Source organism: Schistocerca nitens, chromosome 3 (genome assembly GCF_023898315.1).
Source record: "Schistocerca nitens isolate TAMUIC-IGC-003100 chromosome 3, iqSchNite1.1, whole genome shotgun sequence".
Classification (NCBI taxonomy): domain Eukaryota; kingdom Metazoa; phylum Arthropoda; class Insecta; order Orthoptera; family Acrididae; genus Schistocerca; species Schistocerca nitens.
In genome coordinates, this window is record NC_064616.1 from 789,012,216 (window position 1) to 789,035,255 (window position 23,040).

The 23,040-nt window shown below is 38.6% G+C and overlaps 1 protein-coding gene across 1 annotated transcript in view; it reads right to left on the reverse strand.

Annotated features, from left to right (window-relative positions):
- LOC126248804 (calcyclin-binding protein-like) overlaps positions 1–12,025 on the reverse strand; it is a 55,630-nt gene extending 43,605 nt beyond the window's left edge. The window contains exon 1 of the mRNA XM_049950199.1: positions 11,805–12,025. Within this exon, the coding sequence (XP_049806156.1) occupies positions 11,805–11,831 (27 nt within the window). The 5' untranslated portion in view covers positions 11,832–12,025. The remainder of the gene's footprint in view (positions 1–11,804) is intronic.
- Between the last annotated feature and the right edge of the window lie 11,015 nt (positions 12,026–23,040).

Genomic DNA, 23,040 nt, shown 5'->3' on the forward strand with positions numbered 1-23,040 from the left:
TTATAGACACCAGTTATGAGTTTAGCGAAATTGTAATGAACTTTATGCTATTACATGGACCAGCTGCTGAATATAGGTTTCCAGCTGAAGAACAGGAACAATGTCATCAGTGCACACTTCCTGTTCACAATATTTTGATAATTGTAAGTGCTCCAGTTCCTGTCTGTTCAACAGGAAGGCATCACTACATATCAAAGGAAGTAAACAGTTGTATAAATTGAAACCTTGAAGTCTTTGGACCTTTCACATACATTTTGGAACTATTTAAAATGCTTGAAAAAGTGAGAGTGTTACTCATATTTCAAAAGTAAAATTATTTTTAACAAGGCTAGGCTTTGATTTATATAAGACTGTTGTGTAATAATGTTGTAATAAAACAGGTTTTATTTATGGCAAAATTTCAATTGTTTATAAAAACTGTTCAAGCTAAAAGTGGAAGCTCTGCTTTTCAGGGAATGTAGGACTATATGGTAGTAATCAACAGAATATGGATTGGAATACTTTAAAAAAAAAATTCCATGAATTATAAAAAAAACATTTGAATGCTATAGTAAAAACTTTGACAGGTAAGTCCAAATGGAGTATTTCTTTGTAATCATAAAGCAATTATCATTAAAATAAAAAAGTATCTAGAACTGTTCCAGAGATACAGCATTTTAAATTTTTTTCCAAAATTCACATCTTCAAAATGGTATGCACAGTGTCATCTTTGGAGGGCTGTATCTTGTAGTAGAAATTTTTTTGGAAAAAACAAAAAATTTCGTGTTCATTACTCAGCCCTTCATTTTAACATATGCTAAATTCACTAACATCCACGAATATGAAGGTAAGATTTTTTCCTAGCCTGCCTGAATTGGTATGGATTATGCCCCACCTACATTGGTGACGTTAGGACTTAGGTGTTAGTTACATGAGAAAGTCTTGGTTTTGTGTTACAATGGATTTTGTTTTAGCTTTATAGCTCAAGTGAAATTTCTGATAGTAGCATTTCAGTTTTTTTTATTATTGTGGTTTTGTTGATTACTGACGCTTTTGCTGGATTGATTTCTGTGTTAGTATTCATTTTGGTAAGTCTTCATTATTAGGATTCTCATACATTTAGTTCATCCCCATCCAAAATCCCTTAGTCCCCGCAATGCTAACATTAGTTTCCTGTTATTTACATAATTAAATATTTTTCATGCTCTCTCTCTCTCTCTCTCTCTCTCTCTCTCTCTCTCTCTCTCTCTCTGTGTGTGTGTGTGTGTGTGTGTGTGTGTGTGTGTGTGTGTGTGTGTGTGTGTGTGTGTGTGACTGTATCTTCCATATTGTGTAAGCTGGAAACAAGGGTGTCCCTCATCCCCCCCCCCCCCCCCCATCCACACTATGGTATTCTGGCAGTGTATTCTTTATCCCCACAAACCCACACTAAGCTTATTGAATGCAGCAATTTGCCATTTGTAAAACAATGGGGAAGATTGAGCAAAGTTCAGCCACATTTTTGATTTTAATTATTTTTATTTTTTCTATGTGCTTAGACACAAATGAAACTGGGTCATTCCATATCAAGTCAACCAATTTGAGAAAATGTTCCAGCTTATAGTCTCAGATTTGGCTGAAATTTAGCACACCAATGTGGAACACTCATGTACAAAATTTTAAGTTCCCCTGCCAATTAGTTCCAGAATTATGGCTTGTGAAAGAAGGTGGCGTGACCCGGAAATTGCAACCCGCATCTGGCAATCTATCTTCAGACCCAACTTCAGGTCTTAATAACTTTGGAACTATTCTGCACAGTCCAGTGAAATTTTTACAACCCAGTAACATCCACTCAGAGAATACACTATGAATCAAAACACCAACAACATATTTCTGGGGGAAAATAAAGAATTCCAAAACGTGATTAAAAAAACGTTATACGTTAAAAGGTACATATTGTAGGTACCGTCTATGCCAAATATAATTCACTCAAAAAGGGTATAAATTTTTTTGTGGTAAGCTCAATGTGGCCTAAACACACACAGCACTCATCTTGCCCATATCAGTCACACAAACAGAGTTACATGCACACGAAAATACAAAAATTTGAAAAATTACCTGAAAAACATGGATTTTAGAAGTGTGGTAGCACAAAAGGGGCAAGTGATATCCAAGCCAAATTTCAAACACTGCATAAGTAGACCATAATATAATAGTGGCAAAATTTCTACTTGTTATTGCAGGACATTTGTATACAATAAAAGTTGACAGAGATGTATTTGGTTACGTTTCTTTTAACACGATTTAGCAAGTAATAGTGATGATGTAGACAGCTTGTTTCAGATAAAGCTGCAGCAATTGTTGGGAACCATTAGGCAACAGGAAGTTAAACAAGGGTAGTTTTCAGGGACAGGATGAGTCATTGTTAGGCAGGAACAACAAAGGAAACGAGCAACAATTAAGATTCTAGTTCAGACTGGTCAGTACTGTTGTGGAAAGTCAGTATGGAGGCAGAAGAGTGTGCTAGTGGTGCTTTTATTCAAACAAGTTGCAGTATTGGTAGAGCACAAACATCTGAATGTCATAAAACAGCAAGAACTATCTACTCCAAAGGAACATAAATCATGCCAGAAATGCTCTGATTTGGACAAAATTGTGCATGATTTGAAATGTGCCATATCCACACGCCAGAAAAAAGTAGCTATTCTTACCCTTGCACCTTCCAGCTGGTCTATTGACACTACACTGCAAAGGAATTAAATGTTTCTACATATACGGTAAAGCAAGCTGGGAAAATAAAAGCAATACCATCCAAGGATATCATTGGGACAACAGTCAAGCAACTCTCCAGCCATTTGCAATTTACTATAGAGTTGAATCAGGTGATGTGTGTGTCATGAACCTGTGCGTTTTTAGTGACTGTTTAATTCATGATGCCATTGCAGTTCATGCCCACATTCGCACTGTCATGGCATATGTGAGAAACAAGCTGCCTCACATACATTTTGCGAAATACTTCAGTGATGGGGCAACTAGTCAGTAAAAAAACTGTAAAAATCTCAAAAATTTATGCATGCATTACCATGCTTTTCAGATTCATACAGAATGGAATTTTGCAACAAGTCATGGTAAAAATGTATGTGACAGTATTGATGCTACCATAAAGTGCAGGACATCACGAGCTAGTCTGCAGCACCCTACAGAAGGTCACATTCTAACACCTCTTCAATTATTTACCTGGGTACAGAAAAATGTCTCTGGCATAGGATCATTCTATGTTTCGAAAGATGAGGTGAAATCAGTCGAAGAGTTGCTAAACAGCAGACTAGAACACGTTAAAACTGTTGCAGGCACAAGGAGCCATCATCGCTTCCCTCCAGTGGACTCTGACAATGTGCAGATGAGCACACTGTGTGGTTATAACTATAGGTTCATGCACAACATGTGTCTTCACAGTGTGTCTGATTCAGGATTCAGAAGTAAAAGCAGCAACATACAACCAGGTTGCTATGTTATTGCTGTTTATGATGGCAAATAGTACTTAGGATGTGTTGCAGAGTGCTGCGAAGCAGAAGGTGATGTATTTGTGAACTTCATGGCACCAGCAGGACCAGCAAGATCATTTCATTGGCCATGTTTGGCAGACAGGTGTTGGATTCCTTTTGAACATATACTTATGACAGTTCCAGTTCCTACCACAGTGTCAGGAAGACAGTACAATTTGCCACTCAATGTACAGAGTACAGTAGCTAAAGTGTGGGAGAACTTCTGTTCGAAACATAATCTACTGGTTTTTAGCAGTTAAGGTGCAGTAAACATTACTGATAGATTGTGTTAATCTGTCTATATGTTGTTGCTTAGTGATTAAACAGTTGTGGGAAAGGATAAGAAGAGGCAGAACAGTTTACGATATGTTTTTACAAAATTGTGTTGTGGAACAATGGCCACATCACCAAATACATCTGTCCTCTTCCACTGTACACAAATGTCTTGCAATAACATGCTGAAATTTTGAGATACATATCATTGTGGTCTACTTACGCAGTGTGTGAAATTTGGCTTGGATACCACTTGTCCCTATTGTGCTACCACACTTCGAAAATCCATGTTTTTCAGGTAATTTTTCAAATTTTTGTATTTTTGTATTTTCGTGTGCATGTAACTCAGTTTTTTTGTGACTGATATGGGCATGATGAGTTCTGTGTGTGTTTAGGCCACATTAAGCTTACCACAAAAAAATTATACCCTTTTTGAGTGAATTATATTTGGCATAGAGGGCACTGACAATATGTACCTTGTAACATATTACAATTTTAATCACATTTTAGAATTTTATTTTTCCTCAGAAATATGTTGGTGTTTTGATTCATGGACTGTGTTCTCTAAATGGATGTTACTGTAAAAATTTCACTGGACTGTGTGGAATAGTTCCAAAGTTATTAAGACCTGAAGTTGGGTCTGGAGATACATTGCCAGATGCAGGTTGCAATTTCCAGGTCACACCACCCTCTTTCACAAGTCATAATTCTGGAACTAATTGGCAGGGGAAACTAATACTTTGTACATGAGTGTTCCACACATGGTAGAATTAGTGTACTGAATTTCAGTCAAATCTGAGACACTGAGCTGGAGCCCCTGGTTGAACTGACATGGAATGACCCAACTGTCATGATAAACCTTACATTTTTCCCCATAAGTTATGCATTTAAAAACAAATTCTAAAATATGCAACAACGAAGAAATTGTTTACAAAGTTGTTTTACATGATGGCTTAAGGATACCTATGGTGGGGATGCTTGATCCATGTTATTGGGATACTTGAGATGGAAAATAACAGACTTAAATCATCATTTCATTCTCATAACATGTTTAAGGATTTCAAAATCTCATGTTAACAACAATATCAAGTTAAAAACTTTAACTTTACAAAACACAAAGTTCTTCAAAACCAGTTATGAAAGTAAAAGTACTCACAGAGTCATTTTTTAGCATTGATGATGGGAGGTTGAAGACTAATTGATCACCAACAAAAATGGTGTCTTCAGGTAGAGGCAATTTAAACTTACAAGGAGAATACAGCATGTGCCATAGCCAGATTGTTCAGAACCGTCACTCAGTGGAAGAGAAGCCCAAATAAGCTAACACGTCTGAAGGAAAATGTTGGTCAAAGTTTTCGAGAGTAATTTACGTGTGTTTTTCTTTTGCAAGTAAACAGTCCAACCCAAGCAGTGGCTAAGGTTGCATCATCACACTTTTGTGCCCCATGTCTGAAGTTTGATTATTACTTTTATTTCTGTTTTTTATTTACCCACTATCTACCTATGCCCATAGAATATTACTTTACGAATATTTTAGAATGTATATTGAAATGTTGTCCTTATTTGTCTACTAGTTTTGTATCTGGTGTATGAATTAAAAAACAAATGATACAAGACTGGAAAAAATAATATGAAACTGTTTTGAATGAAATCCCGGTGGTTTGTTTTGTTTTAGGGCACAAAAACAACAACTGGGGTCATACGTGCTGAAGTGCAAACTACAAAACGCAAAGGCAGAGGAGTTAAAAACGACTATACGTCAATCCCAATTGACGTAAGAGAAGACAGCTAAAAACAGGGTCATGGAGAAAGGGCTACAAAAGACACCATACAGAAACAGAGGTCCAAAAGTAAAAATTAAATAGTCTTCACCATATTGCTTTGATGGACAAAATGTAAAACGCAGTCGACAGCCCGCGCTTCATTTGCTAAACTGGTCGGCAACTCAGACGGCAAACCCAAGCGGGAATGTAAATGATTAAAAAAATGTGCATTCCATCAGGAAGTGCCAGACAGTTAAAACTTGGGCGCCATGTGTACAAAGTGAATTCCTGTGGTGTATCTTTATTCATTATCAATTGCAGGCATTAGTTGTCATAGAAGTGATCTGTTAGATATAGTTTGCTGCAAAATTATTGCCAACAGGTGAAATCTTCAGCAATGTTGACGTTTCTTTCCCAATTGAGATTCAAATGAAGAAATGTCACTGTAGCGAAACCCGCCTTTGCACAATGCTCACCGTCACCTTACTGGCTTCAAAACCATCCATGACTTATGGACCTGACAGCAGCGTATGACACCGTCAACCAGCAGTTACTATTAAACAAGATCTACAACCTAACCATGGATTTCAGCCTCTCCAAGCTTGTCACCAATCTTCTGCAGAACCGAAGATTCTTCATTGACCTAGAAGAACAACGTAGCCGATTGATGCTACAGAAAAATGGCCTTCCCCAGGCAAGTGTGTTTGCTCCACTTCTCTTCAAGATATACACTAATAACCAACCAATAGTCCCCAACTACAGGGTTTTTTTTATGCTGCTGATCTCGCTCTGGCAACTCAACTCTCAAACTTCTATTCAATACAAATCACCCATAAGAGTGCTCTTTAAGATATGTCAAAATACTACAGAATAAACCAGCAAACCAAACCCATCAAAGACACACACATGTGCTTTCCATTTGAATTATAGGGAAACCACCTGCAAGTTAAAGATAGAATGGTCAGGGGTTAAGCTGGAACACTGTGACACCTTGGAATAACACTTGACAGACCTCTGACATTCAAACAACACTGCATGTATTCCAAATCAAAGGTCTTCTCCAGGAACAACCTACTGAGAAAACTAGTCAGATTACAGTGGGGCAGTCAAACTGGAACCATCCGAAATTCTGCAATGGCATTACGCTACTCCACCGCAGAGTATGCCTGTCTTGTTTGCTGTAAGTCAACAAATGCCAAACAGGTGGATATTGTCCGAAACAACACATGCAGAATTATAACAGGCTGCTTGAAGTTAACTCTAGTTGGTTGGCTCTAGAACTGCAGGAATTGCACCACTTCCTGCTCGAAGAGAAATAGCAGCAAACAGGGAAACAACAAAACTGGAGCACCAAGAAGTGCATCCCATGTATGAGTAACAATTGTACCCACAATGACTAAGGCCAAGAAAAAGTTTCCTCAGAACAATGGAGAAACTAATAACCACTTGCAGCACTGAGACATACCGCACTCCTGGTTGGAGAAGATTTTCAGAATCTTTACCCCCTGGTCGTGATGAGAATTGGAAAATCTGGAAGTCCTTGAATAGGCTCAGGTAGGCACAGGCAAATCATGAGTTAACCTGGCAAAATGGGGATACACTGAAGAAAACGAAGAACAGACTGTTCAACATATGCTTTAGTGTCAACTGTGTCCAGCCACCTGTACAGAAGACAACTGTCACCAGCCAACAGAAAATGCACTGAAGAGGCCAAAGTTTGGCCAAATATTATGCCAACTATGATTATCTGTCAACAATTGTATAAACTTTGTTTTATGTATGTTTCTGATAATAATAATACTCATTGTGTTCGGAATTTCTCCGTTTCCAAGTGTTTCTATGATCAATTTCATCCGAGGAAATACACCAAATCTTCCTGAAGAGTAAATGTAAGAATGGATGTAAGAATGAGAATTTAAAATGATTGTAAACCCTGAAAGTAAGTCAGTCAGTCAGTCTCACACACGCGCGCACACACACACACACACACACACACACACAATATATGTTATACATTTATTGTGAAACCCAGTTGTAATTTCACTATTAATTTAACACCCTCGTATCCCCTACTTTATAACAAACATTTCTGTAGTAACCGTCTATGGATACGGTAGATAAATGGAAAAAAAAAATTATGAAATTAATAAAAACAATAATAGGTTTTGAACATGGGACACTAGAGTGAGGGCAACAATGCTAGCCACCATGGCAACAGCTGGACAGACGTTACCACGCACTAGGAAGCAACTAAATCATGTCACGAACTTCAACAGTCATTTACTCCATGGATAACCTGGCACACATGTTTGTTTTCACTCCTCTTCCATTGAATGAAGTTTCTATTTTTTTTTTTTGTTTGTTTTTGGAAAATTGACTTTCTGTCCTTCCTTTTCTATATTAATAATTTTCCCAACAAATTGCATAGCACATTTTCCCCCTCTAATTATACCAACAAGCAATCGCTTATGCTTGTCTTCCTATCCACAACTACATCTTCAGTGTCCCTCTTATTACTCTTGGCCATGAGTGAGCTTGTGCTTTTTGTCGAATAACTGTCAGATTCTGTTAGATGATTCCGATTAAGCCTATTTTGAATTTCCATGGTAGACACATTGCTTTGACTGTTTTTGTGCAGGTCAAAGTTTTCCCATTACCCGTTTTTATCCTTTTCTGCTCTATCCAGAAGCAATTTCTCAATTTATAGCTTTTCAGGAGCAGAAATTAAAACTGCCAATTTAGCTTTTTCCTACTGCCTTTCATACAATTAGGCATGGCTTTGTGGAAAAGTCTCACAGTTCTAGTGAAACAATGGGTTCCACTTGCTGAGGGCTCTACGCGAAAGTAGACGAAAGCCCACCCACACATCTTTCAATGTGCTTGGTTTGGTATCATTTGCATTATTTGGATGAAGCCCAAGCACTTTCCAGAAGGACATGGGACTGTCAGTTACAGAAATTCATAATCAGTGAAAATTCACATTCCGGGCAAAAACACCACTAACTTTAAAGCCTTTGCAAACATTCACACTTGTGGAAGCTAGTGGACAAGCTTTACCCACTAACAAATTACACTATTTAATGATGTGTGATTGTCTAAAGGCTTTTGCACACACTTTCTTTGTAACACTTGTTCACACAAAGTTTCTTTTCAACAAAATGCACCTATAAATGTATTTTTAGCATAGGGGAAGTTAAGCCACAGCGCAACTAGCCCATCTCATGAGTCACAAGCATCCGTATCTTCAACATTTTTGTTCAAGTGGCTATTTCTATGTTATGTAATCAACTATTCTAACTGTTATAGAACAAAAATAATGTTCAAACTACAAAGGTTTCTTTTGGTCAAACATAAAAATTAACCAAACAAAAATTGGAAACCATTTAGCTATTTACTGCTAGGGTGTCGAAAATGCTAAACAGACAACACAACTATTTTGCTCTAAGACAGCAGATGCCTTTTCCCTTGTAAAATACTGACAAACTTAACAGTTGGGTTGGGTTGTTTGGGGAAGGAGACCAGACAGTGAGGTCATCGGTCTCATCAGATTAGGGAAGGAAGACGGCCGTGCCCTTTCAAAGGAACCATCTCGGCATTTGCCTGGAAAGATTTAGGGAAATCACGGAAAACCTAAATCAGGACGGCCAGACGCGGGATTGAAATGTCATCCTCCCGAATGCGAGTCCAGTGTCTAACCACTGCGCCACCTCTCTCAGTCAAACTTAACAGTGGTACCACCTATGTAAAAATAAATTAACCTGATGAGACATCAGTGGCTGAGGTATTCCACATGCTCAAGTATCCACACGCTCCCTGCTCATGGCCACCACTGTCACACTTTTTGCAACCAGTTTATACACGAAATAATCGTGTAACATTCAACAAAATGCTCTTAGCATTTCTCAACTATGTAACAGAATTCCTACTGACATTTACATCCATGTCTACACTCAGTAACTCATGGTGATGTGTGTGGCAGAAAATACATTTTATTGTTCCACGTTTTTTGTTTCTTACAGTTCCAGCCATGTGTGTAGCACAAGAAGAGCAACTGCTTTGATGCCCCCGCAGAAGCTGTTATTTGTCTAATTTTATCTGCACAATTTCGGAGGGATAAACACCTATGAGACTGAAGAATATTCTTAGTTCTTGCCCTGAAAGCAGGTTCTTGCTGTTCTCTAAATAGGTCATCATGAGATGCAGGGCATTTTTCTTGGAATGTCTGGACAGTAAAGACTCCAGTTAAATAAGCCTGTCACCACCCTTATTTTCTGTACAGTTGATATCTCCTCTTAGTATGGCCTTATTTGGGTCCCATTAAATTCAGAAGTTTTCAACTGTAGGATCCAATATTACTTGCAAACTCACAACCCAATTGAGGTAGGCTTTCACAGCTATTATTTGGATTCACCAACACTCAACTGTACTGTCACTTTCCAACCCAACCTAGAACTCTGGTTACACTACAGATTACTCTGTCATCACAACTTAATTCTAAAACTAACAGATGCAAAAGAAACAGTGTCAGTATTCTGGTCTCCTCCTCTTTGCACATTATGACATCACATGTAACATTGGGATAACATTATGGAACAAAACTGACACATCCAGTATCAATACATGCAGTTGCTCCCAACTGTGGACTGTTCAAGTTTTTTGTATGAAACCTCCATCTGTACACAGACTGCTGTTTACCAGTTACCAATGTATCACTTTAGCTGATCTTACTTTGTGAACACAAAACATTTGCACTATTGTTCTGTTACTTTCTAATTGTCTCATCCATAAGTGAATGGCTACTCATTTTTGTGTTTTTTGTGTCTGACATTGTGGAGAAAGTGGATATGAAAAGACATCACTTCAGTGCTGGACTGGACAAATACCTGAAGTAATTGCAAATTTAGCTTCATATTCCTGTAGATCTGATATGGCTAAACAAGTTCTCACAAACAATTTTGATTATATATTTAGTCTCACAAAATTTTTGTAATATGTCTGTTTTAATAGCTCTATGCTAAGCAGTAATGGTAAAAACTTTATCAATAAACACTGTAACATACTTAAAACTTAGCATTAGACATATTTTTCCCCAATGTGCTAATGAAGTCAGGAATACCATAACACAATCATTTGCACAGCACATAAATATGCCATTGATACATACACTGTCATATCACAAACTATACCTAATTGCGATAAATAATCAGATTTCATTCATAGATCAGAAACTTTCAAGAGTAGGGGGAGATTACAATCACAAGTATGGCAATGTTAACAAACTCAGTTGAATTGTAAAGTTTATGTTTATTTTTGAAAAGCAATCCCCGATAGTTTCACTTCTTTCTAAACACTTTCACCACAGACAGAGTCTGTGTTCAAACTGTTTGTGGCCAAGCAAGTTCTTGGGTTAGAGTAAACAAAATTTTCAGCAGATTCAACAGAACTCCGTTCAATGAAAATAAAAATGTTTATGACAGCATTACTTTGTATTAAGAAAAATGCAAGTGGTTTAAAAAGAAATAGCGCAATACAAATTCAAAATAGGAAAGCATTTCATATGGCACAATCACTAAAGGAGGCACGTGGCACTAGACAGAGTATGATAACCAACAATGGTAAGTGACTGCATATACACGGCGAACTACACTATTTCCAGCACCCAGCGTACTTATGAATGGTGCAATGCCATGCCAGTACATTAGAGTAACTGCATGATAATACCAGCACAAAATGTTAATTTTAACTAATAACTGGCAATGAATACAGAGTCAAGGACGGGGTCTGTTAAGCACTCACACGGCCTTCCCCTTGGACACTTTGATAAACCATTGAAAGAGAGAAATCGGCTTGCTGCGACTATGAAACAACAGTACGCCAACAAGTACATTGTTCACTAAACGCAATTCACTCTCTGGAAAACTGCGACTAATTTCCAACTTTATTCCAATTCTCTATCTGTCGTTTTGAAACAATTAGGAAGTTTAAACTCTAATGTGAAAATTAAGCCGCTATCGCCCACTTTCCAGAACATTCTAAACATTTCGCAAAACGATTTCTACGAGGCTAGATCATAAAATAACAAATTTTAGGAGTAACGCACCTACATACAAAGCCGGCAGCGGTCTATTTAGTTACAGACTTCAAAAATTTACTCGACGATCAAACAAGAAACGTCGACGTTTACACCACCCTTTTATTGATATGAAACTTTTTTGTTAGCAGCGCAAAGCATGCAGTAATAGTGTCAGACTTTTTATTCCATTACCTGCTCCATTCTTGAATTAACAGACATTCTGGATAAAACTCAAACTGAAACGCACTCTTACTTCGACAGTATAGTACACACAATCTCAAACTTTCCTGCCTGATCACAAAGAGCTCACATTCAAACTTTGTAGTCACAGATCACTGTTTGTTGTCATGCCTAGCAAAGCTCTCTCTCTCACGACGGATTGCACACAGTCTGTCAACGGGCCCATGCACTAAGGTTTCTCGGGAAGAAAGTTTTGACAGTTCCGTCGGCTTCTAACGTTGGAAGTTAACCTATTTTTGCTGCGCTAACTCATTTCTTATTAGTGGATTTTATCCTTCTTCGTTTTCTTAAGGCCAACACACATTATATCTTTGTTAGCGTGATTATCTATCGCAGCAGTTGATAAAATCAGTTATTACTGGTTTTTCCGTCTTAAGCTTACTACAATTTAATTAAAGAGAATTTTACACCAGTCGCATTTCGTTTTTATTTATAAAGTATCTTCCGCAGTTATTCTACAAATTGGATACGTATGTTTGTACACTATTGGTTGTTCCAGATTAAACTCAGGGTTTTGTTTCTAAAGTTGAAGTTCAAATTATGTACGGAGTTTTCGTCTTGTTTACATATTCTCCAAACCACGGCTTGTTCCCTCCTTGTTAGCATATTAATGAACCATGTGTGACAAGTTATACAGGGTGAGTCATTAACTATTTCCACCAAGAGTAACTCCGAAACTATGTTGGAGCTGAAAAGTTTGTGGGACAGACGTTGCACGGGACAACGGGGGATATGATATGACGTTGGTTTTTTGTTGCTAGGTGGGATCGCTTCAGAGATATATGGGTCAACTTTGTTTTTTTAAAAAATGGGATGCTACAGTTTGGTGCTTATTTTCTGATAGCGGCTATCGAGACGAGTCCAATGATGTGTAACAGTAAAGTCAATGAAGCTCACAAAGGTGGCATGAACAACCATTTACAGAAGGTGTTAGAAGTGATGACCATTGGTATCAACGCAGTGCTGCAATCTTCTTGTCATGGATTGAGTGGTATTCCTTATCACATCGACACTTATCGAAGCACATGCTCTGACAATTCTGTGTCGTATATCTTCAGGTGTAGTTGGAACATCTTTATAAACAATGTCTCTTACGAATCTCCACAAGAAAAAATCCACAGGCGTTAGGTGTGGCGAACGAGCCGGCCACGAAAAATCTCCTCCGCATCCGGTCCAACGATTTGGGAATTGTCTCTGCAACTCATTTCTAGCCATAATCGAAAAATGTGCCAGACAACCATCTTGTTGATCAACATTCTGTTCCTTCTCCCTAAAGGTATTTCTTCCAATAACACACCTAATGTTTCTTGCATGAATGTGGTGTATTTCGTACCAAAAAGATTTGCTTCGATGAAATAGGGGCCTATAATTCTGTCCTCCAGAAACCCACACCATATATTCACCGAGAACGGTTTTTGGTGTGCAACTTGCCGCAGCCAACATGGATTTTCAGTTGCCCAGTGATGCATGTTACGCAAATTAACATTTTCATGGTTCGTGAATGTAGCCTCGTCAGTAAATAAAATCAAATTAATAAATGTGTCATCCCTCTGAATCTGAAGTTAGCCCATCGTAGAATTCAATGCGACGCATATAATCCGAAACAGTTAATTCTTGATGGAGACTGATATGGTAAGGATGATATTTATGGCGATGCTGAACGCGAACAACACTACTCTGGCTCATGCCAGATTCCCTTGCAATTTGACACGGTTAACACAAGGATCTTGAACCACAGTGGCAAGAGTACCAATTTCCGTTTCCTTGTTAGTAATTTTCCTTTGCCGGATATGTTTCCGAAGTGTTAAAGATCCAGTTGTCCTCAATTTATCATACACATATTCAAATGTATGACGTGTAGGGATGGTACGTTGAGGATATCTTTCAACGTACAGGTCTCTAGCTCTCACTGACTTTCGTTGGCATTCTCTGTAAACGAGAAGCATATCGACTTGTTCTTTGAAGGAATACATCATCCACATTCGCTTGATTCGACGATACTAGCCTTACCATTCCTATTAGTGTTGTATTGCGAAACCGTCGATTGGTGTTCACATGTCAATGGCACTTGGAGGATATTTACTATTTGAACGATATATGGGAGAGAATTGTCAGAGCATGTGTTTCGATAAGTGTCGAAGTGATAAGGAATCCCACTCAATCCATGATTGCAGCACTGCATTGATACCAGTGGCTATCACTTCGAACACCTTCTGTAAATGGACATTTATGCCACCTTTTAGACTTTCATTGATCAAAGACCTTATTGTTACACATCACTGCATTCATCTCGCTATCAGAAAATAAGTACCAAACTATAGCATCCCATTTAAAAAAACAAAGTTGACCTTCATATCTCCGAAGCGACCCCACCTAGCAACAAAAAGCCAACGTCCGATTATGGCACCCGTTGGCCCATGCAACTTTTGTCCCACTAACTTTTCAGCTACTATCATCCTTTCGGAGTTATTCTAGGTGCAATAGTTAGTGACTCACCTTGTATTTAACAAAGTAGTGCCAAACAGGTACAACATCCTATATTAGATTAGGTATATTGATAACATTTTGTTCCTGATAAATGAATCTAACAATAAAATTGACCAGCTACACAAACACAAAAATTCAGTTCGTTAAAAGATACTTTTACAATAGAAAAAGAGTAAAACAGGCAGTTAAATTTTTTGGACATCACCATAAATATTCAAAACGACCAACACACATTTGACATATACTGAAAACCAACAACAACAACAGATCCAGTTATACATGGTACATCACAACACCTTGGTTCTTAAAAGCAGGCAACACTTAGGTACATGCTCCACAGACTAAACAGAGCGCCGTTAGATGCAGAAATTATCAAAAAGAACTGAATATCATAATACAAATAGCAGCAAACAATGGATACAAAGAAAACTCAGTAACAAATAAACAGTAAAATCAAGAAACAGAAAAGAACAAGCAACCAGCCTTCAACAACACATGGACAGAATCCTGCACCAACAAACACACAAAATACGACAATAGGGACCACACAGTGTGAGCAAGAAACAGAAAACAAAAGATGGTACACTCCGACTTACAACCACAAATACATATACATAATATCCAATATTTAAAAAAAACAAAGCATGAAAACAGCCAACAATTCAATTCTAAAATACTCCCAAAAAATAATAGGAGAATGTATCAACTGAAATGCAGTACATGTGATGGAAGATACCTAGGTCAAACCAGAAGGACACCAGAGACAAAGAACATGTAAGAGCATGGAAGTACAGGACACAATATTCAAATTTTGCAGAACTCTTACACCAGCATCAGCATAAACGTACCACCAGAGCCACAAACATGGAAATCATAAGGATAAACAACAACAAAAACCACTTCCTCACCATATAAGAAAAGTACCACATTCAAAAAGCAATAACAGAAAAGAAACAACTAACAAATGATCAGACCAATCTGGCCAACCACACACTCTTTAAATTGTTTGGCCATTTAATATAACGTTAAGTATCACATATAACCACAGACTACATTTAGCACTACCATCTACTCCATACAAAACATTTTCACTAATTTACATAACTCAAACACACACTTCACATACATTCAACCTGTACCCTCCTACAGCTCTCTCTCTCTCTCTCTCTCTCCCTCCCCTCCCCTCCTTACACACACACAAAGCTGCTGCTACTGAAAATCAAAAGTAGGTTCCTGTTCTTATAGTTCCAGAAGCTACAGCAATGTACTGACCGACCACTACTTTCACTTTTTTCAGTAACAAAAATGAAAACACTCTGAAGTCTAATGGAGCACATCAGCAATTACTCCATGAGAAAAGCGACAGAATGCTCATGTTTCGAAATACTACAACCATGAGGCAGCAGCGCAGTGGCTACACCGTTTCCCGTGAGATCACCGAAGTTAAGCGCTGTCGGGCGTGGCCGGCGCTTGGATGGGTCACCATCCTGCCGCCATGTGCTGTTGCCATTTTTCGGGGTGCACTCAGCCTCGTGATGCCAATTGAGGAGCTACTCGACCGATTAGTAGCGGCTTCGGTCAAAGAATACCGTCCTAACGGTCGGGAGTGCGGTGTGCTGACCACACGCCCCTCCTTCTCCGCATCCTCCTCGGAAGATGACACGGCGACCGGACGGTCCCGGAAGGGCCACTTGTGGCCTAAAGACGGAGCTATTATATGAGGCAGCAGTGGAACTAAAGTGGCTCAACAAAGTACAGCCAAGTTGAACTTTTCGTGGTATGACAGAAGTTGTGTCTCTTAAGTTGCTCCACTAAAAACTGGGAGTGCACACATGCAACTGCATTGGAACTACTTTATGCTACTAGCTGTGGCGACACTTTCGTTGAGTGTGTGAGCCCAGCTTCATACTGTGCTGAGTGAGAACACAGGTAACTTCAATTCGATGTACAAAAACGAGATAAAGTGCAAATAATGTAAATGCATAGCAAAAAATACTGCAAAAGGCTAAAACTGCTGACTGGATATGTGAAACTGACTTTTTCGATACCTGTCGCACATGTTTCATAAATATGTTTGCTATGGTCCCAGACATTGTGAGATCCCATTGTTAATCCTTCACTTCATAAACAGAATTCATTATTGAACTGGAAATAGTTCTGTTCTGTTATTAGCTCTAGCAGTTTGACTATTTTTTTATATATATTCATGTGTATGTGTACTGTGTGTCTTAATGTTTTGTTCAATCATGTTTATTTATTCAGTTGTTAGTATATTGGCATACATACTGTCTATACAAAATAAAGGGAGTGTGGCTGTGTCTGGAACCAGAATGTCTTTTATGTAATGTATGAATTGTGTGGTGTACCTTATAATTCTATCCTCTGGTAATTTGTAGTTCTCTGATGAGATTTGCAACATGTACCTGGCAGGTGGATAAGTGGGACCATTTCTCCAAATCACAATGGCTGTTACAGGGAGGTCTTTCTTGCGTTGCTTTGGTTGGAATCAGAGGGAAGATGCACAGTAATTTGCCTGTAGCAGTTTTCTTTTTTTCACTGTCTTCTACTGTATGATCAATGTCTTTCATGGTGTTTTCCAACTTCGTTTGGCATCTCTTAGTTGGATCTGATTTTGGATCTGATTTTAATTTTGTAAGTTAGTTATGAACGTATCATATATTTCTATTATGATATGAGATGGCCGCATGTGCGTATTCCTTCAGGGGCTTGGGACTTCCCAGTATTCAAAGGAAAGCATCTGTTTTAGTTGTTCGGCACACCATGTCTCTCATGCATCTACACATTCACATCTCGGTTATTTTATTTTCTGTATTCAGGCAGTCTTGATCTGCCTGTTGATGTCGGTCAACTGAATTTCCAGTTAACACTTGAATTGTATACTGCTGTCAGTTATTTGGGGGTTCATATTCTATAGAGAGAGCATCTCACTACCACATTTTTGTTAATGCGTGGGATGGGGCAAAGACATAGCGAAATGGGGGCTCTGGGGGGTCTGTCATCTAAATGGAGTTACACATGACATAGTTGACATGCAGTGTAATTGAAAGATATTTTGATTTTCAGTCATATGACGAAAAAGTGATAAGCACTAGCGATAGTTATCAAGGCCATCGATAGATTTAAGTCATATACATTGATAGCATTTTTGGCTATCTCCCAACCCTAATTTAGCCAAGATCAACTAGTTTACATCGCTAGCCTTACTTACCTCAGTTGTTGTTTCGTTAATCATTTCAGTTATTACTTGCAGTTGAATTTAATTTAAGTGCTTCTGTTTACTGTTTTTGTGCTGTGTGCTGTTATGGTAGTTTCTATTTACAGAAAAGTTTGTAACAAGAACGGAGAGGAAAACCGATTTTCATTCGTCCACTTGCATTACAATAAGTTAGAAATATGCACACACTACTATGGTAGCCTAATTACCTATCTACAGCTGTTTAACATTAGCGCTGGAGCCATTATTTGGAGACTAGTAGAATTTCACAATTGCAATAATTCAGTATTTCACAAGTCAGTGGAGATCTAAATAACATTACAAATAATATTATATTAAAATCAGTGCACAAAAATACACTTGGATTTGCGTGTATTTCCCAAATATCGCGTTAATCAGCAAAAATACCGACTAGGTACCGATGGTTGCATTCCTTTAAAAAATTTGCTCTAAAATCTATCATTAGCAGGCCAAATGGAAAAAGTCACCCGGTCTATTCCAAGCCAGTATCGATACGGAACGATGGGGAGGGGTTTGTGGAGAGTGGAAGAGGTATATCACGACAGCACATTCAATAGTTCGTTTATTTCTAAGAGATTTTTTCAGCAGGCTGCTTGAATTCGTCCGAGCCGACTACACCCTGCATCTTGCCCCCACCTCTTTCGTTCAAAATCTGTTTACGCTCTTGTTATGCTATAACTGAAGCCAAGAATTCCATTACATTAAATCTTAAAAAACGCATGTCTTTGTGTACTATCAAATGACTAGACATGCACACTTAAAGAAAAAAAACATGCAATATCTGAATTCCATATTCTGTTATGATTAATTTTGTTTTATTGGAAAACAATGTATGACATCTAGTTTTCCGAAATTCTTCACCGACTGGAGAGGCCCTGGTCCTTGAGGCACTGAGCTAGCAATCCCTGGATTTAGGAGGCGAGGTGGTTACCACCCATCCGCCAGCAACCTTGAAAATTGGGTTTCTGTGGCTTTCCATTTTCGATTTAGGTGAATGCCGATGTTGACCCCTTACTATAGGCCACAGCCAATTCCTTCTGAATTCCATTCTTTCCTGAAAGATTCCAATTCTTTTACAGATGTAGCCTCCCTCCTTAAATGGAAAGATCTGCATCAAAGACGAAAAGAATACCACTTCGGAGACTCCCAGCACTAAAATGTATACATAATCAGTACGCATGCAACAGCATGCACTACCTAATGTGTTCTAAAACTCAGGATTCTTCTGTGGCTCATACCTTGGGTGCTATTTGGTGATAGAATGGTAGGATCAACTGTTTTGGGTAGCCCTTGACCTAGAAACCATTTGCATACACAACAGATGGATCGTGTTAGTGTTTCTATTATACAGTACAGAGTTAAAACATGAATATTGCACACTTACTCCTGCTTATGCAAATGGAGCACATTGGTTGGTCGTTTTTGTATTTCATATGTCTTACTGTAGGCCTTAAGGGGTTTATGGGGGCACCATTATTTCGTGGACAGTTCCTTAGGAATTCCCAAAAAAGGGTTTTTTACCATTTTTTCGTAACAAAACAGAGCCGCGGATTCGAAAACGGCTATTCACGGAAAATGGCTGAAATTTTGACGATAAATTCCCAAGATTCCGCTTTCGAACTAACCTGTAAAATTTGCTGATATCATTATCCGTTTTGAGATACAGAGGTTCAAAATTATCTTCCATGTACACGTAAAATCGGTGTGAGGAGAACTCTGAATAATAAATAACTGCTTCAAGTTGCACAGATCACGTTATATTCTATGGGTATTTATCAAGAAGTGTCATATTACTGTTTTCAAAAGTCTTTACCCTTTATCGAGAAATGCCTCAAAATATGTTTTTTCGGTAGGAAAACAGACCTGCAGAGTCCAAGACAGTTATGCACAGCAAATGGGTGTAATTTTTACTATATGTTCCTAAGATGTTGTCAAACAACGTTGAAAATTTTCTTGATAGCTTTACCAGTTTTACAGATACAAAAGTTCAAAGTTACCATACTTGAAGATGTAAAACACACACGTAAAATCCCATATGAGGCGAAAACGTAGATTATAAAGTGACGCAACACGAAGAAATATGGTGTAAAGTGTTTCTGTAGTCATCAGAATGGTGCTGGGAACCCAATTTTGTAGCACTTAAGCACAAGCAAAATTTTTGTGCACGTAAATTCCGGTATGAGCTGCAAAATGAGTTTTATGTTATTTCATTTTCACATAAGTAAACTATCAAAATTTTACTTACCCATATAGTTCTCTTCATATGAGCAACATATCCTGCTGTAGTAGAGAAAAAAAGGAAACCAGTGTAAAAATGCTCCTATCAGAGCAGAAAAAAGGCGAATATGCTCATGTTTAAAAGACTTACTGAAAACTTGGGGTACCAGCTGTCTCGTTCTACCTTACTTAACACCTTCAAAAAATTTTCCCAAAAGTTTGGTACAGGAATATAATCGCCCTTTTTTGTGCTGAGAGAGAAGGAAACAGGGGCAGTGGCAGATAAATACTGGACCATAGTAGATGGTGGTTGTGGTGTAGAAAGAGCGAAGGAGACGATGGTAGCGTGAGAGAAAGAGAGAGACAGCAGGATTGGAAACATAGTTCACACTGAGAGAACAGTGCTATGACGAATGAAGGAGGCATTGTCAGTGGGTGAGAGACAGCGGTAATGAGAGACAGGGTGTATGACAGTGGCAACCAGGAAGAGGGAGATTATGACTGTGGAAGAGACAGCAGGAGTGGGAATGGATAAATGAGATAGTAAGGGTGAGAAATGTGGGAGCTGTTATAGGGTAGTGAGTAGAGGGATTTGTTGCCAATCTTGTATGAAATATTTTCACTGGGGGGGGGGGGGGGGGAGGGGGGGATGCAGTGGGGAGACTGTTGGGAGAACAGAAGAGGCTCTCTCCTGGAACTGCAGAGTATGCGGTAGGAATATTTTGATTGGGGAACAGGAAAGGAAAATCTGTGCCCTTCGGGCACAGTTGGAGGAATCAAGGAAGGAACTGATAAGGATCAAGGGCGATAGGGGGGAGGAGGGTGGTTGGGAACTGGCGGCTGGTAGGAGGATAGGAAGAAAGAGGACGCGATCTGACAGCTTTATCATCACCTCCAAAAACAGGTATCTACCACTACCAGAGTTAAGTGGAGAAGAGCCTCAGGTAGAGCGAGGATCAGGAAATGTGCAGCACACTTCAACCGATGCCAAGAAGCCTAGGAACGTACAAAGTGTTAGGAAGAAGAAAGTGCTGCTGCTAGGTAGCAGCCATGGGCGAGGTGTAGACCCTCAGTTACAGGAAAGTTTAGGGGCAGCGTACCAGGCCACCAGTATCTTCAAGCCAAATGCAGAGCTGGATAGAGGACTTAGGGTCTTTATGTAAAGACTTTACAAAAGAGGACCATGTAGTGATAGTGGGTGCGGCGGTAAATAGTTTGGATAGGGAGGGGCATATGACAAAGGTGGTGACCTGGAAAAGATAGCTTCCTTGACTCATGGTACCAACGTACACTTTGTTGAGCTGTTCTGGCGTCATGATCGACCACACCTTAATGGAGCTGTGAGGCAAATCAATGTGGGGTTGGGATGGCTCTGAGGACAGCCAATTTGTTCATGTTTCTCTGGTTCCCGTTGGGACTATCAAGAGATGGGGTTTCACTAGGCATGGCCTACACCTAAACAAGACTGGGAAGGGAAGAGTGGTACAGCTGATTCATGAAAGTATAGGGGGCGGATCTCGGGCCACACATGGTCAAATACCTGTTGTCATGGGTAGGACAAGTAGGTCTTCTCTAGGATAAATCCAGACAATAGGTTGCCCTGCCTAAAGACTATCTCCAGCACTTTAAAAAATACTGAAACAATCACACACAAGACAGATTTTAACACTTCAAATAAAACACATACCAGATGTCACAAAGAAAAACAAACCATTGGAAAGGGTAATAAGGGGTATTTCACAGAGTTAACAATCCTCCATCAAAACATGCAATCAATAAAAAATAAAATACAACTATTAGAAGTTGAGCTCCAATCCTTGAACTGCACAGTAGTTCGTGTTACTGAGCACTGGTGTAGAGGCACAGAAATCCAACATGTAGTATTATCATTGCGTGAAAGGGCAAACTCTTACTGCAGAACTGCTTCAAGGGGTGGAGGATCATGCATTTATATCAGAAAAGGTACACAGTTCAAATAAAGACATGACCTCAGTACAGTAAGTGAAGACAAACACTTTGAAATATCAGATATTGAATTAACAGAGCTTGATATCACCAATAAACTAACCATTTTGTGTGTGTATAGATCTCCCAGTGGCAGTGTGAACACACTACCACAAAGTTTTGGCTAGTTCCTATTGGTCAATAGTGTAACAAGGGTTACTACAATGACTGCATCAGTAACTGACAATGTGACCACAAATATGGACAGGGAAAAATGTGATTTAGCTGTAGAAGAACTTGGACTATCAGACCACCTCTGTCAAATAACAACAGTAAAATCAGGCATTCAATCATTCCCTAAACTACAAGCCTACAAACGACATCTATCAGAAATGAAAATAAAAGATTTTTTCAAAATAACTATCAAAACAAAGCTGGGATGAAGTGTGTAAGGAAACTAATGTGAATATGGAATTCTCTAAATTCTCCACTTATTTAAATTGAACTTTGAAAAGGCATTTCAAAAGTATGCATCTCTGTATCAACATCTCACAAAAACAGATGGCTAACAGCAGGTATTACAAAGTCCTTCCAAACACTTAAATACCTCAGTTCCATGAAAAAGAGTCGCAATGATCCAGAATTCTTAAATTTCTGTCATAGATACAAAAAGATCTATAGGAAGGTGCTGATTGCTGCAAAAAAGTCATTTATGAAAAAATAATATATAATGCAGAGAATAAAAGCAAAGCAATCTGGGATGTTATAAAAAAGGAATCAGGGAGAGGCAAACAAATGCAGAATAATATACTGCTAAGGGAGGGGGATAAGGTAATAAACGATCCACAACACTTAGCAAACTATGTAAACGAGCTTTTTTCAAGTATCGCAGAGAAATTACAGCAAAAATTCCCCAAAACAAATATAACACCTGTAAATAATGTAGCACTAAATACAATGACATTGTTTCCAACCACAGAAAATGAAGTCAATAAAACTGTTCCAAAACTAAACAATAAAAAGTCAGTCGGCTTGGATGAAGTACCAATGTGTGTACTTGAAACAATGCATAGAGATTATTATACAAGGCCCCTTAACAAGTATAATAAATAAATCCTTCACATCAATGAAATTTCCAGATCAGTTAAAACAGGCGAGAGTTGTACCTTTGCTTAAGGAAGTTAATGTAGAAGACATAGAAAATTACCAGGTCATTTCCCTGCTTTCACAATTCTCAAAAATAATAGAATCAATTATGAAAGACAGATTAATGAATTATCTGAA